Here is a 22,819-nt window from a genome sequence, read left to right on the forward strand (position 1 = left end):
CACCAACAATGCCCTTACTCTGCGGGACAAGCAAACCCTTTTGTTGAAAATCGCTTTTCACCGACTGCTGGATACCTCTAATTCTACTTTCTGAGCACATGTGGCTTTATCAGCATGACATAGTTTCTGTGATTTGAGTTTGTGTATGTGTGTCCAGCCACTCAATGTGGCTTGCTGCTGTGTAAGCTGAATTCCTATGTGCGAGATTGTCCACCTGTTCACTGGTGCTTGCAGCATGTGACAAATTTCTATGTGTCCTGACACTTTTATTTAGAGCATTTTTTTTTTCACTTTTCTATCATGCATATAGATCTGTTTTCTAACTTTGTAGCTTATTGTTCACAAAGTCATTTTCATGATGTTTATCAATATTTTCTCTTGCTTTCCAGTTAAAATATCTAAACATCCATAAAATAAGATACATTAAGCAAAATATAAATGTATACATTTGGTTGTCCTTTTAAAGTGCATTTAAGGTATACACTCACTGATCACTTTATTAGGAACACCTATACACCTGCTTAATAATGCGATTATCTAGTCAGCCAATCGTGTGGCAGCAGTGCAATGCTTAAAATAATGCAGATACAGGTCAGGAGCTTCAGTTAATGTTCACATCAACCATCAGAATGGGGAAAAAATTGGATTTCAGTGATTTGGACCATGGCATGATTGTTGGTGCCAGATGGGCTGGTTTGAGTATTTCTGTAACTGCTGCTCTCCTGGGATTTTCACGCACAGTCTCTAGAGTTTACTCAGAAACAGAAAACATCCAGTGAGCAGCAGTTCTGCGGATGGAAACACCTTGTTGATGAGAGAGGTCAAAGGAGAATGGCCAGACAGGTTCGAGCTGACAGAAAGGCTACGGTAACTTGAATAACCACTCTGTACAATTGTAGTGAGTAAAATAGCATCTCAGAATGCAAAACATGTCGAACCTTGAGGTGGATGGGCTCCAATAACAGGACTACGTCGGGCACTTTATTAGGACCATAGTGTTTTTAATAAAGTGCTCAGTGAATGTACATTTTATAAGTATGTTTGCTCCCAGGGAGTTCAAACCCATGACCTTGCCATTGCTAGCTCTCTACCAGCTCCAGGAACTCAATTAAAATTATATTAAGATATTAAGTCTTGTATTCAGAGAAATTTAACAAAATGTTGTGAGCTTTATGCTTAAAACAAGAAAAAAAAAACTATTTACCAATGGGGTACATTTGCAAAAATACACTTAATTAAAAGCAAATTCGTAATACACCATTAGCAATGTTTTTTGTTTTTGTTTTGTTTTTAATAGTAAAAAGGACATATCTGTTTTTCACCCACATCTATTATTTGTATCTAAATATATGGATTTAACCACTGGAGTCTTATGGATTACTTTTATGCTGCCTTTATGTGATTTTTGGACCTTCAAAGTTTTGGCCACCATTCACTTGCATTGTATTGAACTATAGAGCTGAGATATTCTTCTAAAAATCTTTGTTTGTGTTCTGCAGAAGAAAGAAAGTCACACATATCTGGGCTGGCATGAAAGTAAATGAGTAAACGAGAGAATTTTAATTTTTGGGTGAACTATCCCTATCAAATCTTCCTGTCATTTTGCTTCTATGTTTACATTTAAGTATTTGACAGTGTTTTTCTCCAAAGACACTTAATGTGCATCCAAGGTTTACATTTTATCAGTATGCATGTTCACTGGAAATCGAATCCATAACCTTGGTGTCTTGCTTCTACACCAAATGTATCTTATTTTAAGTGTGTTTAGATATTTTTACTGGAAAACAAAACCAAAATACTGAGTCAGAAAATTATTATTTGCTGTTTACATCCAGTGTGCGTGTATCTTTCACCCTTCATGCCTGTTTATATAAGACTACGTATACCAGCGTTCAAGCCTCCCGCGGCTCTCTCTTCCTGTAGCATGTCTCATTAGCGACGGCCTGGCTCTCCTCGCTGCTAATTGACCTTTAATTATCCCAGCGACCCAACTGCGGCACTGCATGTCTGTTACCGCAGCGATAGGGACACACACCACGCGTTGAGACCAAAGAAGCGGTAGGCAGTCCTCTAACGGACAATAACACTCATCCGAGGGGAGGGAAAACTAAGCCATGTCTATAACTGGACCAAAAAGTGAGAAAAGACGTGGATTCATTCGAATATCAAGACATTTTTCAAGAAAAAAAATTCAAGCTGAGTCTGTGCAGAGGTTGCTTGCAAAACTGTCTGAATCTCCAGGTGAAAATATAAGAGAGAGTGAAAAGATAAAACGGTGAGACAGAATGCTTGTGAGCATTCACATCTTTTTTTTTTATTTAATTTTTTTATGAAACTAAATATAGATTATAACATTAAAAAAGATATATCCCCCCATGCAGTTTGTCAATCAGGGGATCCTGGAGTCAATGTGAAAACACTATTTGTACACTGCTGTTCAACTTGGGCCGCTTGTCCAAAGGGGTTAAGGTTTGACTGGTTAACATGGCCCAGTTAGCCCCAGCTGATAGATTCCAAAAAGCCTGTTTCTCCTTTGATGGCCATTCAGAAATAACCATGTATTCTGATGAAATAAAGGAGCAAGGAACATTTAAATCACAAATATTTTATTATATTTTAGTAGATGTTCTGGCAAGGGAGGGCTCTTAAAAATGAGAAATTGACTTATTTTTCCCTGTCTGTTGACATTGACGTCACAGCTCAGAATCGTCGCCAGTGGAAGGTTTTAGTCATTGTATGTCAGGAAGTTATTTTCCTGCAGTTCCAGAGAGATTAGTCAAATGGCATTTAAGGCAGATGGTTGGCTCAAAAATCCTAGATTTGGAACGGAGTGCCCATGAGCAAATTAGATTTTAAATCGCATACTTCTGGATGGGCTGCACCAGCCGAGCAGCTGCCATTGAGATGAATGAGAATGCTAACAACTAGCTTTATCCATGTATTAGACCTCCTTGGCTTGTCCTGGTTGGTGTCCTTCATGTAAACAGGATTATGGATAGAGATGGCAGTGCAGGAGATGCTGCCTATCTTTGTGATTGGATTAGTAAATGACAGGAAGTCAGTGCGCAGTGAGGATATGATCTAAGTGAGGCATTACCGTTCAACAGAAAATGTTGATATTAGCAATATAGGGGCAATTAGGGGCATATACTACTGATAAGGACAGATAATTCACATTCTCGGATAAAGGCACACACAGATGTCAGTCAAGTTTGTTTGTGTCAGTGTAAATGACACAGTGTTAAGTACAACAGGTAGAAAGCCCATGGCCACAGTTACAAGGGTCATATAATATATATATATATATATATATATATATATATATATATATATATATATATATATATATATATATTTAAATAATTGTCATTTTTATTACTCTGAGATCAACTTATAATTTTAATCATGTTTTTCTTGGTGCAAAACCCAGCTGTTATTTAGTTCTACATTTTTGCTGTCTCTCTGACCATTAAAGTTAAGTTTTTAGGACTCCTATTCAAATACCCTCTTTTCATGAGAAATGAGCTGGCCTGCACTTTTACTCACATACTGCCGGGTTCAGTATAGTGGCTTCTGCCCCATCCTTCAATAACAGTCTCTATCCAAAGCCTAAATTACATCGATAGATTTACAAACCCATCCACGCTGAAATGTGCTGCTTAAACTGTTAAGAACAGAGACCTTGTTAAAAGGTCTTAACACTGGGATCCTTCAGAAGAATTTGCAGAGCTGCAGGTGCTACACACAGCTAGGAACAGCACAAGTTTTGACACATTTCTCACATTTTACTTCCATATCATTAATTATTCTGGTGTTTAGGAATAATAATATCTATTCTACAACCTCCTTAATACCTCAACACTTAGAAAGGTGGGCCAAGTTTCTGATCATTGCATAGGTATTGTTGACATGTAAATGTGGGTGGCCTTGGTACATGTAATAAGTAATTTGTACTGTCTGACAATAGAGAGTAGCAGAGGTTCAGAACAAGCTGTTTTTCCAGCTTAGTTTCAATAAATGGTCCTTTTGGATTGGAGAGAAAGTTTTGAGTTCTGAAAGTTACGTTGTGTTATCATAGTACAATACATTTTTAGTGATATGTTCCCTTTAAATCAGGGCTCTTGTTACTATCAAGGATGAACATACTGACAAGTAACACACTCACTCACAACCGCACACTCCACATAACATTTAAATGCAGGGTTGGGGATTAACGGAATACATGTAATGGGATTACATATTTAAAATACAAAATATAAGTAACTGTATTCCACTACAGTTACAATTTAAATCATTGGTAATTAGAATACAGTTACATTCAAAAAGTATTTTGATTACTGAAGAGATAACTTTGCATTTTATTATCATTTGTTTCATTTCATATTTAGTCCTTTCAGATGGAAAACATTTATACATATAAATGATGCGATCCAAAGTGCATTTGAACAGCGGTGAAACACTTTCTTATGATGTGTTACATTCATACGAGCAGACAGAGAAGTATGTTTGAAGTAAGTTTTTAAGCAGAAGAAATAGAAATAAACCTTGTGTAAATTGTCAGCTTTACGCTAAGCTAAAATGCTATTTTTAGCCATTTTACATGCACGTTACCAGGCACGATCATATTTTTTTATCAAGAAAATTCACGTTGGATCATAATTTCTTTTTTCTAGTAAGACCTTTGATATTAGGGCAAATATTGTATTCTTGATAATAATTTTTGGATTGTTTTCCTGTAAAAATATCTAAAAATCCTTAAAACAAGATCAGTTTGATTTATCTCGTTTTAGAAACAACACTGCATAAGATATTTAGGTTTTTCAGAGAATGTATTTTTAACATGTGTATTTTGTCTTACTGTACTGAGTTTTTATAGTCAAAACAAGTGAAAAAATCTACCAGTGCTGAAGAAGTAATCCAAAGTATTTAGAATACGTTACTGACCTTGAGTAATCTAACGGAATACATTACAAAGTACATTTTACAGCATGTATTCTGTAATCTGTAGTGAATACATTTCAAAAGTAACCCTCCCAACCCTGTTTAAATGTGGCAGTGATATGCAAAAAGGTTTAAGCATATGTGTAATGTGGCAGCATACAGCTTACATCAGTTGAATTGTCTGTAAATGTTTCTAGTAAGTTTCACATTGTACTAGAGTTGCAACATTTCTCATAGAGAAAAATGGTGAAAAAAAAGAAAAAGAATAAGGCCATAAATGCGATCTTTGTGTAAACTCAAACCACAGCTATGTTCTGCAAAGACTGCCTACATTAATTTTTCATTCATATCACCAACCCACCTGTCGAAGGACCATGTGTAGAGGCAGTAATTTAAAAGCATTAAAAGCACAAAGTATAATTAGGCTCACAGCGGTGTCTGCGTCAGCCTCCATGTTTGAAGCACAGATACTGTCTCAAACATGAAAGGGACCGAAGATCCCCAAAGCTTGAAAAGACAAGTAATGACTTGTGAGTCACACTTTAAAAGGTTTGTGCTGTTTCTATCTTCTTCATTTTGTTTTACTTTATGAAAATGACTTGTGGGTGGATGATTAATAAAATATACATAATTAGCAACATCCCATTCATTGTAATTTGGACTTCAATCAGGATAAATGGGATTTTTATACAATTTCACAACACAAACCTTTTATGAGATCACAAAAACATTTCATAAAAATTTCAGGTTTCAGCAGCAAAAATGCTAAATGGAAATTGGTGCATAAAAAAGGTACTCTGTTACCCCTTTTCCCGTTACATGTGCTTACACTGAATAAAAGGTGGTTTTAAGCCAGAAAAAAATGTCTTTGGTCCTCTAACCTGATTGGACAAGCAGCATTCCAAGGGCATTTTTGTAGTGTGTTTGATTTGTTCCGAAATGGGTTAAAATTGTTACAATGTTGCATTTTCTTCTTGGTTAGGTTAGCTTTTATACAAACAACATTAAAAAAAGAACTTGCATGTGGTCTTACATGTGAGCAAACTGTCCCCTTATTGGTTAAAATGTGTGTGCGCTGTTCCAGGATTTAGCTCATAAATCAATATACTGGTTAAAATGATAAACCTGTAAAAATTCGTTAACTGGCACAAATGTTTTGAATATTGTTTGTGTCACGGTTATGCAAAACATCGCCAGATGCTACAGAATGTGCATTTCAATCAGAGTTTACATTATGCATCATTATCCAGCAGAAAGAGTGGTCACTAAAATTACCTGAGGAATTATTAAACAAATATTTTAAAAGTGCAATTATATTTAATATAGTCGCCAAAAGCTATATCCATGTTTTGAATTACAGTGACATGCTGACCTACAAATTTCTTCTCCGCAGATCCATCAGGTATGCTTATGGTTTTAGGATATTGTTTTGTTTGTTAGTCTTTTGGATTGCATTCTCACCACAAGCGAATTGCTTCTGAGTTCACTTGCAATCGGACCAAGACTACTTCGTCCATGTTGTGTAGGAACGATTGTTTTGGTGCGGATCAGAGTGCGATTGCCATGTTCATATATGCCTAAACTAACTGAAAAAAGGGAGAAAACGCCCCAGGTTATGAAACAAATGCGCCAAACGAGCCAGGTGTGAAAACGCCCCAATAGTGCTGACATTTAGTTACTTCAGTATTCTAGTTTAACTTCATAATTTTAATAGCTTCACTGTTTGAATCACTTCGTTTGTCTGTGTTCTCAGCATTGCTTGGTGACACACAACGGTTGATCCTGCTTTGAATTTGTTTGGAACTATTCTTTTTAGCAGAGCATAAACAGACAAAATAACAGGCCATATTGCATCTAAAAGTGTAAGTTACTCAAGATTAACTTCTTGTTTATAGAACTACAGTATAGAATAAAAGTTTGCAATCATGCTGTTCACTAAATATCACCACAACTGTGATTTGTTACATCAAAGCCAGTGGCATACAGATGCTGAATTAAAATTTCTTTGGATGTAAAATTATGTTCTTAAAACTATGAGTAAGATTTGTAAACAAAGATCATGATGCACCATGTTTGATTAGAGGCAGGTAATGTTGTAACACAGTCAGTTTTGGCATTGTTTGGCTCTCAAATCAGTGGAAATGCAGGCCGGTTCTGAGAGATGTTCACAGATCACCTTGTCGAGCACTGGCACTATTTAGTTGCAAAAGGGGTATGTTTCCTGCTTGGCATGATAAGGCTTTTGTATTCACCAATCTCTCCAACAGAGCAGAAAACAAAAACAATAAACAGAAAGAAAAGGCAACCAAATCAGAGTGTCATAAAACACAGCAATAAAACCCCCACCCTCATCCTTGTATCCCTTGATGAGTGTTAAACATGCAAGTAGGGGGAGGGGGGTACTGGGGATACGGGACTAAAGGATAAATGGAATAAAGGAGCTGGAGAACAAGCACACACCTTCAGTGAGGGAGGATACAGGCAAAGAGACCTCCATGCATGCGGCAGACTGGGCCTTGCGGAAGGGCGGTCGGCCGGGCCCCCTGCGGGCGAGGCGTGGCCCTTCAAGGCCCCCAGGGACTCTGCCCCTCCCAGACGGACAGGGCTGGTATGTGGGGCTAGTGCAATGTCCATTCACATGATCTGTAACAACGGGCATAGCATTAGCAAGAAACCAAACTGAGATATGAGAGAGAGAGAGAGAGAGAGAGAGGGAGAGAGAGAGGGAGAGAGGGAGGGAGGGGTGAACTGGGCATTGGGGTGAAAATAATGCAGCCACAAAGGAAATAGGGAACAAACAATGAGAGATAAATTTGAAAAGACAATATAAGAAAAGATTTAAAAGAATAAAAAGATTCTAAAAGAAAAAAAAAATGATCTCATAAGAAAAGATTTGAGAAGAAAACACTGCCAAAATACCACATAATGACAGGGTAGTTAAAAAGAATCAGGCAGTCAGTGAGGCTTTCTCATCCTTTCTCAAATCTTAAAGATGAAGGTGGAGTGCTCGATTTCACCGAACAAAAGAAATCTCCAGCTGCATGCAGCCTGTTTATGCAGGAAGTTTAGGGAGGTCTGGTTGAATATAAGGAGCAAACTGGGATAACTCGCTGCATCTAACACAACTTACTGTCCCTTACCTGTGGAAATATCCAAAAATAAATATAATAATAATAAAAATCTCTGATGGAGATATCCCAGGATTCTGACTGATTCCTGACTATTTTAATAATCTAGCTGTATTTTCGGTCTCCCTCTCTCCATCTTGTATCTATCAATCAGTTTCATGCCAACGCAGCCACCCAAATCCACGACTGTCAACAGTTATTTTAAATCAGTGGGATTTCTACATCCACTAAGTGGTTTTGATATTGCACTAAAGACTTGGCAACCAAACCTTTGACACTGTCTCATGGGGAAACAAAGCACTGTTTGAGAACACCATCTGTAGTGAGTCTGTGAAAAAAATGTTTTTGTGTGTGTGCTTATTTTCCAACTTATTTACCCACATTGATTTGATTGTCATGTTGTTTGTTGTGGAGTAATATTTACATGCTATTTCATAACAATAGAGCAGAACATTTGGGTTTGGGAAGTAAAAATCCCATTGATTTTCTCCAAAGAGAAAGTGATTTTCAACGATAATATTTACCCCTTTCAAGACAGACCATCAATGAGCTCTGAGGTTTTTAAGGGATGATACATGCTTCTATGTAAACTACAAGTGATTTCAGATTGATTTTAACTTCTTGTGTAGTAAATTCCCTCACAAAATGAGAGGGAGTGGAGTAAGGTGAGCCAATTTTTATATATGTTGTTTTCTATACAAGGAAACATTTATAGAGCTACCTTTATTTCAAGGTGTCTGTAATCACTTGATATTATAAAAATAGTCTGACAGAAAGACTTAATATGACCTTTAGAAAAAAAATTATCCATAGGCTAAACTCACCCCAGGTTAGGGGAAAGTTCCTCCTGGTCAGTGGGTAAGTTGACCAATTGAATTTTGCAGCGTGAAGCAATTACATGTTTCCATTGATCATAGTAGAATTATTATGGTGAATGGGAAAAATTATTTCAGAACCAAGGCCGATGAAAAATAGACGTCTACAGTTGTGCTTTATTACTGTTACAGTGTTGCAGCAAAAATTCTGCAATAACTCCAAAAAAAAAAAAAGGAAAATTAGTACTGTCCAGTATAAGAAAGGGATGAAAGTAACAACTGGTGCATCACATTGAAATATTAACTTTTCAATCATTATGTAATTCATTCAGCAAAAAAGGTTTGCTTTGACATTCTGTTACTTGCTATTTATAAAGGTTAGAGTACACAGCCTCATATTAGACTTTGTGAGGGAGGCAGGATGAGAAAGCCCAAAAAATGGAGCCCAGTCTGCAAACAGCTTTATGCCTGTTTTCCCTGGCCTGCAACAGGGTTGAGGGTTAATGTTTCTAAATGTGCCCAGGACCAATAAAATATCAGCACTGAGGGTTTATGATAGCAAAACTAGTTGCAGCCCTGGTGCATTCAAGGGAAGATAGTTTTACACCACAACACCACATACAGTAGAGCACTCCAACCCCAACCTACCTGTAGACACACACACATACACACACACTATTTCTCTCTCTCTCTCTCAATCTCTCACACACTCACTCAAACATTACAAACATTACACTCACACCCTTGCTGAAAACCATATGATGGACATCCTCATAACAGCACAAAACAGCCTGGAAATTCATGCATGTCTATGCATTTTATTTTTTATTTTTTAATAGCAAGGACAACACTTGTATTCTTACTTGTCTTTCTAAGTGTTGATCTTTATAAGTCCAGAACTTAAACCCTCAAGATGGCATTTTCGTATTATAAAATGACCCAAGACTCCACTGTACTTTCTTATTTATGATATAACATTTCTTCAAGTACAAATCTAAACCTTAGAGGATTAAAAACAAGTGTAATCATGCATGGCCTAGAAAGTCTATTTTCTGTTGTAATTCAGCATAGCTTAACCTGTTGAAAAAAATGTGTCATTATTACACAAGATGTCAAATTTGGCACAAATTGGAGAGGAAAGTGTTCAGCTCTCAGCGAGAGGAATGTTAGTCACAGCCTAGCATGAAAAAAAAAAAAGCCAGACAAAAGGGAGGAAAATGAAAAGAGAACAAGGAGAGATACTCAGCGAAAGAGACAGAGTGAGACATTTCGGAGTATTTCCATAGAAGGCTGAAGAATGATCCAAGTCACGATGAGGCAAGCTCATTTATAGAGAATGGTCTCATTACATTAGTGCATGTCAGTTCAGAGGTAGAAGATGGTCGAATCACAATGGAACAGGCTTTCATAGAGTTAAAGAATGATCTAATAGGGTTAGAGCATGTTCTGAGGTATAGGATGATCCAATTACAATGGAGCAAGGCCGTTAAGAGGTAAAGGATGAACCAATCGCGAAAAAGCAGGAGCGAGTTTTTTTTTAGAGTGGTACTCTTCTCAACTTAAGAATGAGTGAATAAACCACCTTTGTAAACACTTGCAAAATGTACATTGAAAAACAATCACAAAAAAAAAACAACAAAAAAAAGATAATAATTAAAAAAGACCACACACAGAGATGCGAGGAAGGAAATTTTGCAAAACTTCATGAATTCAAATGATAAGAAATGTATAGAAACATATATAATTAAAAACAAAAACAATTATAAACTTTAAAATGCAAAGACAAGGGGCTTTATCATGTCATTCTCAACAGGATGGAAACAGGGAAAGTTGATGAATCGAAGGCAAGAATAAAGAAAAAGAACTGCTCGCTTTCGGCCTACCGTACCAAGATCAGTCTTAAGATCTGTGGGTAGACTTAACTTTCTGCCTGGTCCCTTGACTGAAACAAAACATAATAGGACAGAAAGGGGCAATTAATCCATTAAAAAAAAAAAAAAAAAAGACAAAAGATGCAGAAGTCAAGAAAATAAAATAATTCAGCTAAAATTAAAATCATATTTTGATGAAATTAATAAATTAATCTTGTGTAACACTTGCAGGTGTACACACTGTCGCTTGACGTTGCATTCGGAAGTCATGCCCAATCACATACTGCCAACAGTATGCTTTGACTCTTCTGTTCACAGGCATGTATACAAACAAACAAAACAAACGCATGCAGTACACATCCAGGCACAAACACACACAAAAACAACAATTAATTTTCTATTTTTTATTCCTATTCCCTCCCATGTTGGGTGGGAAAGATCATTCTATATAGTAAAATTTCATATATTCATTGTGTTTGTAAAATATTTAGTAAAATCTCTATTTTATTTATTTTTTAATTTAGAGGGAACAGATAGGATATAATCTGCTGTATTGAACACAAACCACAAGAAACACACAAAAACCAATCACACACACACAAATAGCTAAACATAACACACATAAAAGGTACAAATGAAAGCATAAAGATATAAATAAAGGAAAGGTCAACATTTTGCAAGCATTTTACACCGCAAAGGTTAGAGTGTGCGCTGAGATCATTGTCTAAGGGCAATGATAAGATCCCTGCAGAAATTAGACTTAACAGAGGACTTGAAAGAAAAAATACAGTACATATGAGCGGCTCAAGAGTGCCAATTTACAATTAGTTTCTTTTGCTGTGAAGGCTGAGTTTGAAAACCAAGCATTTTAAACAATTTTATTCCAAATACTGCAATTTCTTCATTACCTGACGCATTCTATACAGCAAACCAGAAAAAGCATCTGTCATTGCACTCTCAGAACACTTCCCAAAATTACATTCTCCTCCTAAGCATTATTTCAATAACAAGTTTTTAAAGTGCAATTATAGAATGTAATTTTCAGCATGGTGCTAATGCTCTTCCACTCAAAGACCCAATGAAACGGTTTGACAAATGCAGTGTTCTTTCCTGTGTTGATATGTTTTCTTAATTAACCCTTTAAGCTCAGATAATTATCAAAATTGTAATAACTACAGTCTTGACCAACACAAAATAGGTATCATTTTAAAGCTTAGAAGCTGTACTTTAAAATGCATGTAGGCATTATGACCAAAATTGCTTTGAAGTTTGCAGGATTTCAAATCAGGTTTGTTCAGTTTTCATAATTTATTAATACATTTGCACTGTGCATATTATTATAATCGGTAAAAACATCAAACAGTTCAAATAGCCATGTGTCATATGTTGTTGGAAAGCTCTCAATGAGTAGAAAACAACCAATTTGTTTTACTCACAGACAAAAACATAGCGAGTAATAGCTAAAAACATTTCTCTGACATAGGTTACATGTAAACAGTTTTCACTAATAAGCCGCATTTTCGCTTATAAATATCACATACCATTACTTAGAGGAGGAGATTCCAGTTCAAACGAGCCCAAACACAATGCAATTGGATGCATAGATCATTAGATAATCCACACGAAGCACAATGTTCACACAGCACATAATGTACTATCTGGCTAAAAGCAAGTTAGCTTTCCTGGATCAGATGACTTAATCGGAAATGATATACAGTAGTACGTTGTCCAGCATCATGGAATGCTAAACCAATTGTATTAGGATACAGATCGCTTCAACCAAATGTGGAAGTCATCCAAACATGGGCAGAGAGGATTGTTCACTCTAATTACATGTGGCCGCCAGGAGATGGTGCTGAGTACATGACATAGGCTTAATGATGGCTCAAATGACACTGAATTGAACTGAATGATATCTCGTTACTACTGCCTGCATGCTTTGGAGAGAGAGCATACCTTTAGTCATTGTCGTATTTTCATGTTTAATTAGTTCTTATGTACAATTATTATGTTTTATTTGTTTGGAGAGACTTTTGGATACATGGAGACTTTTTTGGACACTAAGATAATTTATATTTGTATTGCTATAACTTTTGATTGCTTTGAAATATCAACACAAAATTTTACTCTGTTAAATATGACAGGACTGGGAACAAAACAAAAGCAGTTTTTCGGAGCTACTTTATTTTCACCCTGAGATATATATATATATATATAATGTAAAATCAGAAAAATAAAAAAAAGTTCATTTTTGGCTCCGTTTTTTTGTGATTTGATAAAAAAAAAGAAAAGTTTTCTTTAAAATGATACCAAACAATTTACCTCTTTTTTTTTTTTTTTTTTTTTTAGCTATAAGCCTTTAAATTTGGGCATGCCACTGAAACAGGAAATCTTTAAAAACACCTTCAGAGCTTAAAAGGTTAAACAGGAAGTGGGGCATGCCATTTTGAAGGGCTTGTCCTATGTTTTAAGAGCCTTTAGTTTATGTCTATGAGTTGGTTAGCTATACAAGGTTAATTTTGTATAATCCAGTTTTGTATAATTCAAATTAATTTTGTAATCATCCAATCATGATTTCATGGGTTCTTTAAAGCACTGCTTTAAAAAAAAAATTCTCAGATATCAGTAGCACAAATCCCATGTTGGACATCATTTGTTATTGAAATCCAGTGGCACAGCTACAATGGAAAAAATAACAGCTGGCATCCACTGATTTCAAAATCAGACCTCCATGGCCTCCCTGTATTATTTATTGTCTTCTTCACTGGAAGAATTTCAGGAGTCTTTTAGCTGCTCGTTAGAACATTCTGAGCACCATGGTTTCGATGAACAGTAATTTGGGATTGTTTTTGGATTGATCTCAAAAGCTGTCTTCTGCCACCCTGCACTGCAATTTGCATGAATTACTGACTCCTTTCTTTTCAGCTCAAGCCATCTTCCGCTAATTCATAGAAATGGATATACTTCGGGAGTTCGCTAAAGATGCAGATGCCAAACTTTGATTAATTCAGTGGAATTTCATTCTCACACAAATATATTAGCAGTTTTGAGTCACAATGTCTTTGTTCATATGAAATAGCTCATTATTATCATTTTACTCTTTGCATTTCAGCCTACTTCTTGTGAGCGGTTCATCAAAAATACATTCCTTTAATTCTGCCTGCTAAAAGAATTTGTCACTGATTAGCAGCACCAATTTAGTGACCTTCCTATTTTTCATTTTATTTATTTATATTTTTACATTGAGCCAACACTTAAGGCCATTCACATGCAGCACATTACCAAAAAGTGAACAATGCATTATTAGCATAAACTTAATGCTCATGCCATTTTCTCTGTCATGCTCTCATAGGCAAAGCTTTAGAGACAAAGTCTAGTGCATTCGTGTAGTGCTAGCATAATGTAAATCAATTCACAATAGTTAAGCAACGACTGTTTAGGCAAATTGTTTACAGTAGGCAAAAGATATAACACATGTCCAGGAAATACAGTATATAGAATTGTTTTCGTAAACGGCTAATTCTGGTAATTCCAAGATCCAAACAAAATAAACAAATATCCCGCAAGTTGTATGTTCTGCAGCAATAAATTGAAGGCATTTGCTTTGCCTTCCATGACAAGTTTTGATTTCTATGACAAGTTTAAAATTTGTCAAAATTTCGGCAAGATAACCAGTTGAAACAATTAGCAACCTACATGGTAGCAACGAGGCTACTAATTATTTCACCCCTTGCCAGTGTATTTATTTTTTATAATGAATTGAGTATTATTTGTGAGTCAAGTTCACCAGTGAATGAATTCAATTCTAAGATCGGAGGTGCTATCCCGGTCTAATGAGAAGTCGTAATAATGAGAAGAGATGGCAAAATCATAAGAAATTGTACAAGTTGGCCCATAAACATTTTTGTTTTAGTCTCACAACGAAAAACAAAGAACCAACAAACAATGATATGATGATTTTTCCTACATTAATCCCATACCCAAACCTAAATTTAAACATGATTTTAATATTAAAATATGTAACTTTTGTACAATAGAAGAAAGAAAACATCTGAGTTTGGAACAAAATGAGGAAAGCACATTACAGGTTATTGACATACGTCCATCAGTCATTTGTATTGCATAAATAAATATGGAATGACTAGCCAAATTTGTTCACAGACATTTCCTTTCTTTGAATAAAGTGTTGGATTGGAGATTAGCTGAAATGTGATTCCTGTATTTTATCTATTTGAAATTATGTTTGTTGAAAAGTCGTACCTTTATATTTTATAATTTCGCCATCTCATACAAATTATTGAGTTGGAGGTTTATTATGTTGGAGGTGCCTACAAACACACTAGCTTGTGGGACAGCAAGAACAAATTTTCTCATTCATACACATAGCAGAGAATAACCCTTGACAGCCTGTTGGAGTCTAAGTTCAAGCATACAGTACCTTGGTGTCCTGTACACACAAAGCAAATGAAGGCTTAAATATTGAGGCCATGTGACATGTTCACACTAATTCATTTTCATTTGAAAACTCTGTTTTCAGTTTCCTAATGTTGTTGTATTCCAAAGTATATGGTACTAGAGAGTGTATTTGAAATTCTCAATTTTCCATGGAGGAAAATGTTGTTTCAGGGTGAATGAGAGGTGTAGCAAAATCAATGCATTTTCAAAAGAAAACGCATTAGTTTGGACACGGCTGGGATGTGACCTAAGTGACTTATCTTGGAATTCTACATTGTTAACAAATGTTAATATGAAATATTCAAAATATCCTCAGGCAAGATCAATTTTCATTGAGTCTAGCTAACCTTGACACTTACCCTATTTTGACCCCGATTTGTAGGGTACTTTACAGCATTTAGTCACTAATTTTAGTCAAATTAATTTATTTTATATATTCAGGTATCAATTCAGTCAATCAATATAAGTGTAGACTTTTATAGTATATACACTGGCGGCCGAAAGTTTGGAATAATGTACAGATTTTGCTCTTATGGAAAGAAAATGTTACTTTTTTTCACAAAAGTGGCATTCAACTGATCACAATGTATAGTCAGGACATTTATAACATGACCAATTACTATTACAATTTGATTTTTTTTTCCTTTTTTTTTTTTTTTAAACTTCAAAGTTTTTCTTAAACTACTTCAAAGAGTTCTCATCAAAAAATCCTCCATGTGCAGCAATGACAGCTTTGCAGATCTTTGGCATTCTAGCTGTCAGTTTATCCAGATACTCAGGTGACATTTCACCCCACGCTTCCTGTAGCACGTGCCATAGATGTGGCTGTCTTGTCGGGCACTTCTCACACACCTTACAGTCTAGCTGATCCCACAAAAGCTCAGTGGGGTTAAGATCCATAACACTCTTTTCCATTTATCTGTTGTCCAATGTATGTGTTTCTTTGCCCACTCTAACATTTTCTTTTTGTTTTTCTGTTTCAAAAGTGGCTTTTTCTATGCAATTCTTCCCATAAGGCCTGCACCCCTGAGTCTTCTCTTTACTGTTGTACATGAAACTGGTGTTGAGTGGGTAGAATTCAATGAAGCTGTCAGCAGAGGACATCTGAGTTGTCTATTTCTCAAACTAGAGACTCTGATGTACTTATCCTATTGTTCAGTTGTACATCTGGCCTTCCACATCTCTTTCTGTCCTTGTTAGATCCAGATGTCCTTTGTTTTTGAAGACTGTTGTGTACACCTTTGTATGAAATCTTTTTTTTGGCAATTTCAAGCATTGTATAGCCTTCATTCCTCAAAACAATGATTGACTGATGACTTTCTAGAGAAAGCTGTTTATTTTTTTTTATTTTTTTTGGCATTTTTGACCTAATATTGACCTTAAGACATGCCAGTCTATTGCATACTGTGGCAACTCAAAAACAAACACAAAGACAATGTTAAGCTTCATTTAATGAACCAAATAGCTTTCAACTGTGTTTGATATAATGGCAAGTGATTTTCTTGTACCAAATTAACTATTTAGCATGATTACTCAAGGATAAGGTGTTGGAGTGATGGCTGCTGGAAATGGGGTCTGTCTAGATTTGATCAAAAATGACTTTTTTCAAATAGTGACGGTGCTGTTTTTTTACATCAGTAATGTCCTGACTATACTTTATGATCAGCTGAATGCCACTTTGGTGAATTAAAGTATCAATTTCCTTCAGAAACAGCCAAATCTGTACATTATTCCAAACTTTTGGCCACCAGTGTATATATATATATATATATATATATTAGGGCCATTTGACCACACTGGAACTCTGCAATCAACGCTCTGTCTGGACCACAGTCCCAAAATCACCCCTTTCATAAAAGCACAACACATACTGTAGCCTACTATTTACTATCATGCCCTATTCACACACATGCCAGAAATACTCACACAAAAGCACACTTACAAATACTCGCATACACACTCACGCACCTAACACCTCAGTGGCACAGAGCATGGCATGGGGCACTACGAACGCGAAGCTACTTCTACTGCTGCATGCAACCCCCAAACAAACACCCACACACACGCACGCAGGCAGAGGAGCACATGAGCCAAGGTGTGTGTGTGTGTTTTTTTAGGGGCTGGACACATTCTTACCATTGTCCAGCAGGTAAAAGACAGGACTGTAGTGACAGGACCGGAGGTTGGACACAGGTTCCCCTGTGCCTCGAGGGTCATTATGGAGGGAAGGGGTGTAGGGTGCTGGAAATCAAAGATCACAACATCACTGTCACATATGGAGGTCTTCAGCCAGGTTGAATTACACACAGCCAAACAACTTGTTATAGGTAATTTTGTGATTTATAAATGAGGTTGTGGATAGATGCTAAATGAAAAGAAAGTCACACACACAATCAATACAAATAATATTCAAATAACCTGCTAACTTGTCACAACTCTATTCTAAAGCTTTCAGGCCACCACCAAAGCCAAATCTGATTTTACCAATAACATCCCCAAATGGTAGCACTTTATCTTGATGGTCCCCCTGCAGATATTCAACTGACTATAAGTGACTTATCAACTGAATTGCTATAGCTAGTAAACAGTGTTTCAACAAACATTCAGTAGACTTTCAGAAGCCTGTATATAGATCTTTATTAATGTCCTACTTACATTTCTTTGCTTACCTGCTCATTTTCTTATTTCACCTTTAGTTTCCCAAAAGTTTTTGGAAATTCTCTACTGATTGTTGCATATGAATTTCCTATCAGTATAGAGTCACTTTACTTTAAGGTAGCATCAACTGTTCATCTATAGTTACCTAGGGACCATCAAAATAACATGAACATCTAAGAAATATGGTTAGCTGATTGCTACATGTCTCCTTTTTTTAAAAAGACTATCAACAGATGGTAAATACCAATATGGATAATAACACGCAGGAATAGCAGCACCACATTGCAACCAGCACATAGACTGTATGTAAAATAAATATCAATGTACAGAAGTCATTGTTTTGTAAAACAATTTTAATGAACAGATGTTCTCAACAATAATGTAAGTAGGTCATGTAGGGCTTTACCGGTTGTTTAGATCAGTGTTACTATAAGAAATAATTAATAATTATTTCTGTAGTTATTAATTAATATTTTAATTAATTAATTGGATCTAACTCATTAAAACCTCATATGGGACTCCAGTAAATGTAGTGTGCTGCGTTTAGGAGCAAGTTTGGTTATTAGCAATAATTAATAATTATCAAAGATAATTACTAATTATTAAAATCAATAGAACATTGATGAGAATCAATGTTAGCTTTTTTTTAATCCTTTAAAAAAAACTATTATCAAAGATAATCGTCAATTGTTAACATCGATGAAACATTAATTAAAATTAACACTAGCTTATTGATCATTCAAATTCAACAATCATCAAAGATAATTATCAATTATCAAAAATCAATAGAATATTAATAAGGATTAACATTGACGGGGCACCACCCTGAAATCAGGGACTAGTAACCAAATATTAAAACAGTCTCAATATTAGATTGTTTTCTTAGGAAAATCGACATCCGAAGAATATCGATTTTCGGGAAAAAAACAATGAATGAAGGTTTGAATCCGAGCACTGACATCCCGTCAGCATGACACAGGCGTATGCAAAACAAACCAAAACACTTCTCTTTGTAATATAAACAAAGTTTATTTATGCAGTAATATCAATTAATAATTAATACAATGCAGTCAATAAACTTCCGACTTACAACTACAAACTAAACAGTGACATGATTAGATATGGAAATAAAAATAATCCTATAACACATAAGGTGTGTGTGTGAGTGTCAGTGTGGTTAGTGAGAGAGAGAGAGAGAGAGAGAGAGAGAGAGAGATTATTAAGTGACAGCCCGAAAGCTGATTTCGCGATAGCTGGAGAGAAAGCTCTGCTCATCACTCAGAGACGCGGTTTTACGAGCGGGGCTCGTAAAAGTCCTGCATTATTTGACTCTAATGGATGAACTCAGTTTCTGTCTCACCCACGATGGCGAAAATGCACAACAATCCAATTTGGTTGGACCACAATACAGCAAAACAAATTTGTGACAATTAATACCCTGAGTATTAATAATGTGCGGACATGGCGGTCCATAAACTGTACAAGCAAAAACCTTGAAACACAAGAATAACACACTATAATATTCCATCTATGCCCAGATGTAACCTCTTACTTGTATCGCATGAGGACACAGGTAGAATGTGTTTTCCACCGTCCTTTAACTTTGACCAGGTTCCTTGAGGCTCGTGTGATGACGGGGGGCCGTTTCCTCGCTCTGTCGGCGGGCGGTACGGCTGTTGATTCTCGGCGGGCTGGCGGAGAACTCAGAAATGTCGACTTGATTGAAGATGGAAGAGAAATCTTTAATCTCTTCACTTCTGTAGGCAAACGGATGAAGATGCGGATTGCTCGGCGGTCTCCTTCGGATCTGTTAGAGTGTTCGGTTGAACACAGAGTAATCTCAACTCATCCAGCGAGATGGAGATTGTATGGCTACAGTTTCAAGTTGGACATTACTTCCTTGTGCCACGAGGTTGCACCGGAGAGCAGCAAAAAGCTACATCCGTATTCGGTGAACTAAGACGCTGGAAGCAAATTCTGGAAGCATTTCAGAATTATTTGAACTCCTGATGATGTCATGTTTGAGGGACGTTCTGTTGTGTGCCTCATCCAATAGGAGTTGAGAGCTCGATCCTTTAGTGAGCAAGGTTTCCTGGATTTGTAGTCTGTTTTGGACTCCCTTTGTTTGATTTTGGCATGATTTTTATCAGTAAAATTTACGACTTAGAAGGTGGGGGCTTGAGTTATGTTTTTATGATTGTTAGGCCTGCCTTTGTCTTCTATCTGAATACATGAGGACCAACAGTCATTAATAAAGATCTACAGTTGAAGTCAGAAGTTTACATACACTTAGGCTGAAGTCATTAAAACTCATTTTTTAACCACTCCACAGATTTCATATTAGCAAACTATAGTTTTGGCAAGTCGTTTAGGACATCTACTTTGTGCATGATACGAGTCATTTTTCCAACAATTGTTTACAGACAGATTATTTCACTTTTAATTGACTATATCACAATCCCAGTCGGTCAGAAGTTTACATACACTATACTGTGCCTTTAAGCAGCTTATGATGTCAAGCCTTTAGGCAATTAGCTTCTGATAGGAGGTGTACTGAATTGGAGGTGTACCTGTGGATGTATTTCAAGGCCTACCTTCAAACTCGGTGCCTCTTTGCTTGACATCATTGGAAAATCAAAAGAAATCAGCCAAGACCTCAGAAAAATGTGTGGACCTCCACAAGTCTGGTTCATCCTTGGGAGAAATTTACAAATGCCTGGCGTTCATCGGTAAAAACAATAGTACGCAAGTATATACACCATGGGACCACGCAACCATCATACTGCTCAGGAAGGAGATGCGTTCTGTCTCCTAGAGATGAACATAGTTTGGTGCGAAAAGTGCAAATCAATCCCAGAACAACAGCAAAGGACGTTGTGAAGATGCTGGAGGAAACAGGTAGACAAGTATCTATATCCACAGTAAAAACGAGTCCTATATCGACATAACCTGAAAGGCTGCTCAGCAAGGAAGGAGCCACTGCTCCAAAACCACCATAAAATAGCCAGACTACAGTTTGCAAGTGCACATGGGGACAAAGATCTTACAAAAATTTAACTGTTTGGCCATAATGCCCATCGTTATGTTTGGAGGAAAAAGGGTGAGGCTTGCAAGCTGAAGAACACAATCCCATCATGTTGTAGGGGTGCTCTGCTGCAGGAGGGACTGGTGCACTTCATAAAATAGATGGCATCATGAGGAAGGAAAATTATGTAGATATTGAAGCAACATCTCAAGACATCAGCCAGGAAGTTAAAGCTCAGTCGCAAATGGGTCTTCCAAATGGACAATGACCCCAAGCATACCTCCAAAGTTGTGGCAAAATGGCTTAAGGCAACAAAGTCAAGGTATTGGAGTGGCCATCACAAAGCCCTCACCTCAATCCGATAGAAAATTTGTGGGAAAGAACTGAAAAAGCGTGTGTGAGCAAAGAGGCCTACAAACCTTTTCTGAAAGTCTACTAAATATTTGTTGAATCATTGTTTACTAGCTATAGCAAGTCAGTTGATAAGCTCTTATTTTGCTGTTATACAGGCTATTGAAAGTCTACTGAATGTTTGTTGAAACACTGTTTACTAGCTATAGCAAATCAGTTAATAAGTCACTTATAGTCAGTTGAGTATCTGTAGGGGGACAATCAAAATAAAGTGTTAGCCCTCAAATGACCTTTTTTAAACAATATTTTAAACAAATCCACTTCATGTAGTTACAAAATGTAAAAACAACAAGTAGTCCAGGAGCAGCTTATAGACTAGATAAGACTAACAAGTATAATAAGACTAGACTTTTTTCTTTAGTCAAACAATGGACATACTAACTCTACAGAGCACTTCACAAACACTCTCAGAAATTTTTTTTTTATATATAGTTGCAAGAAAGAGCTAATGGACCCTATGGAATTATCTTATATATTTCTGCATAGTGATGAACGAATTCAGTCTTTTTGAACAAATCTTTTAAGTGAACTAATCATTCTTGTTCACCTCCATACATTGACTCATATTTGTTGTTCACTGATATCTCTCCCTTTCGAAGCCAGTGAGCTCTTGTTTGAAGTGTGAGACTGCTTTGGTGGGTTTTCTTGTCTGTAAAGACTGACTATAGCATGATCCAATAGCATTTGAGGGCAGACTGTGAAGGACTAATGTCGGTTGTTTGAGTCTGAAAGAGATGAGACATCTCTCATTCATGAACGAACTGAATGTACTGGTAAACTCTTTCGCCAAAAAAATGAATGACTTGTTATCTAGTTTGTGAATGAGGATCTGTTGACTGACTGAATGAGAGGAGGGGGCAAGTCATTTGTTCAGTTCAGCATGTGAGTCAATTGAGCTCAACAAGGAGAGAAAGGGGTGTAATGCACTTACACAAGTTTATAGGTTTGCACAAAACATAATCCCCAATTTCTGAATGTGTAAAAATGAAATAAAGACCAAACAGTTAAAATAACATGAATTAAGATTGGAAATGTTGTGCTTTGGTGCACAGTGTAAGATATGTAGGTTTTTCTTGTTCCCTATCTGTCACTCACTCGACGTTGTGTCGATGTAGTGACACTAGGGGTCACTCTTGGGAGCCCCAAACACCTCTGATCTTTTTTTAAAAGGCCAATGAGAATTGGCGAGTGGAATTTGCATGTCACTCCCCCGGACATATGAGTATAAAAGGAGCTGGTATGCAACCATCATTGTGAGAACATGACCATGGCAACATTGCAGTCACGGATTGCATTCGTAAGAAAGCAAGCCACCCCTGCGGCTCCCCGCGCCGGTCCTTCTACCTACGGGTTTGAGGCTGCATTGGTTAGCACTGGGGGCGATTTGGGGACCTCAATGGGACCTCAATGGGACCACCTCCACTGTGTTTGCTGGGGAATGGGAATATCCCCCCACGGACCTCCCATTCCTCAGCACGCTCACTTGCCCCGATTGCACGCTTGGACAAGATCGCC

At 36.7% G+C, this 22,819-nt stretch overlaps 1 protein-coding gene across 9 annotated transcripts in view; it reads right to left on the minus strand.

Moving 5' to 3' along the window:
• LOC127447113 (syntaxin-binding protein 5-like) overlaps positions 1–22,819 on the minus strand; it is a 261,085-nt gene that overhangs the window by 24,701 nt on the left and 213,565 nt on the right. For 4 of the 9 annotated variants that reach the window (XM_051708697.1, XM_051708699.1, XM_051708700.1 and 1 more), the window contains 3 exons: positions 17,347–17,451; positions 10,773–10,826; positions 7,402–7,584 (listed from right to left, as the gene is read on the minus strand). In XM_051708697.1, the coding sequence (XP_051564657.1) occupies positions 7,402–7,584; positions 10,773–10,826; positions 17,347–17,451 (342 nt within the window). The remainder of the gene's footprint in view (positions 1–7,401; positions 7,585–10,772; positions 10,827–17,346; positions 17,452–22,819) is intronic. The other 5 variants (XM_051708704.1, XM_051708703.1, XM_051708702.1 and 2 more) reach the window with 2 other exon arrangements.

Source organism: Myxocyprinus asiaticus, chromosome 10 (assembly GCF_019703515.2).
Source record: "Myxocyprinus asiaticus isolate MX2 ecotype Aquarium Trade chromosome 10, UBuf_Myxa_2, whole genome shotgun sequence".
Taxonomy (NCBI): Eukaryota; Metazoa; Chordata; class Actinopteri; order Cypriniformes; family Catostomidae; genus Myxocyprinus; species Myxocyprinus asiaticus.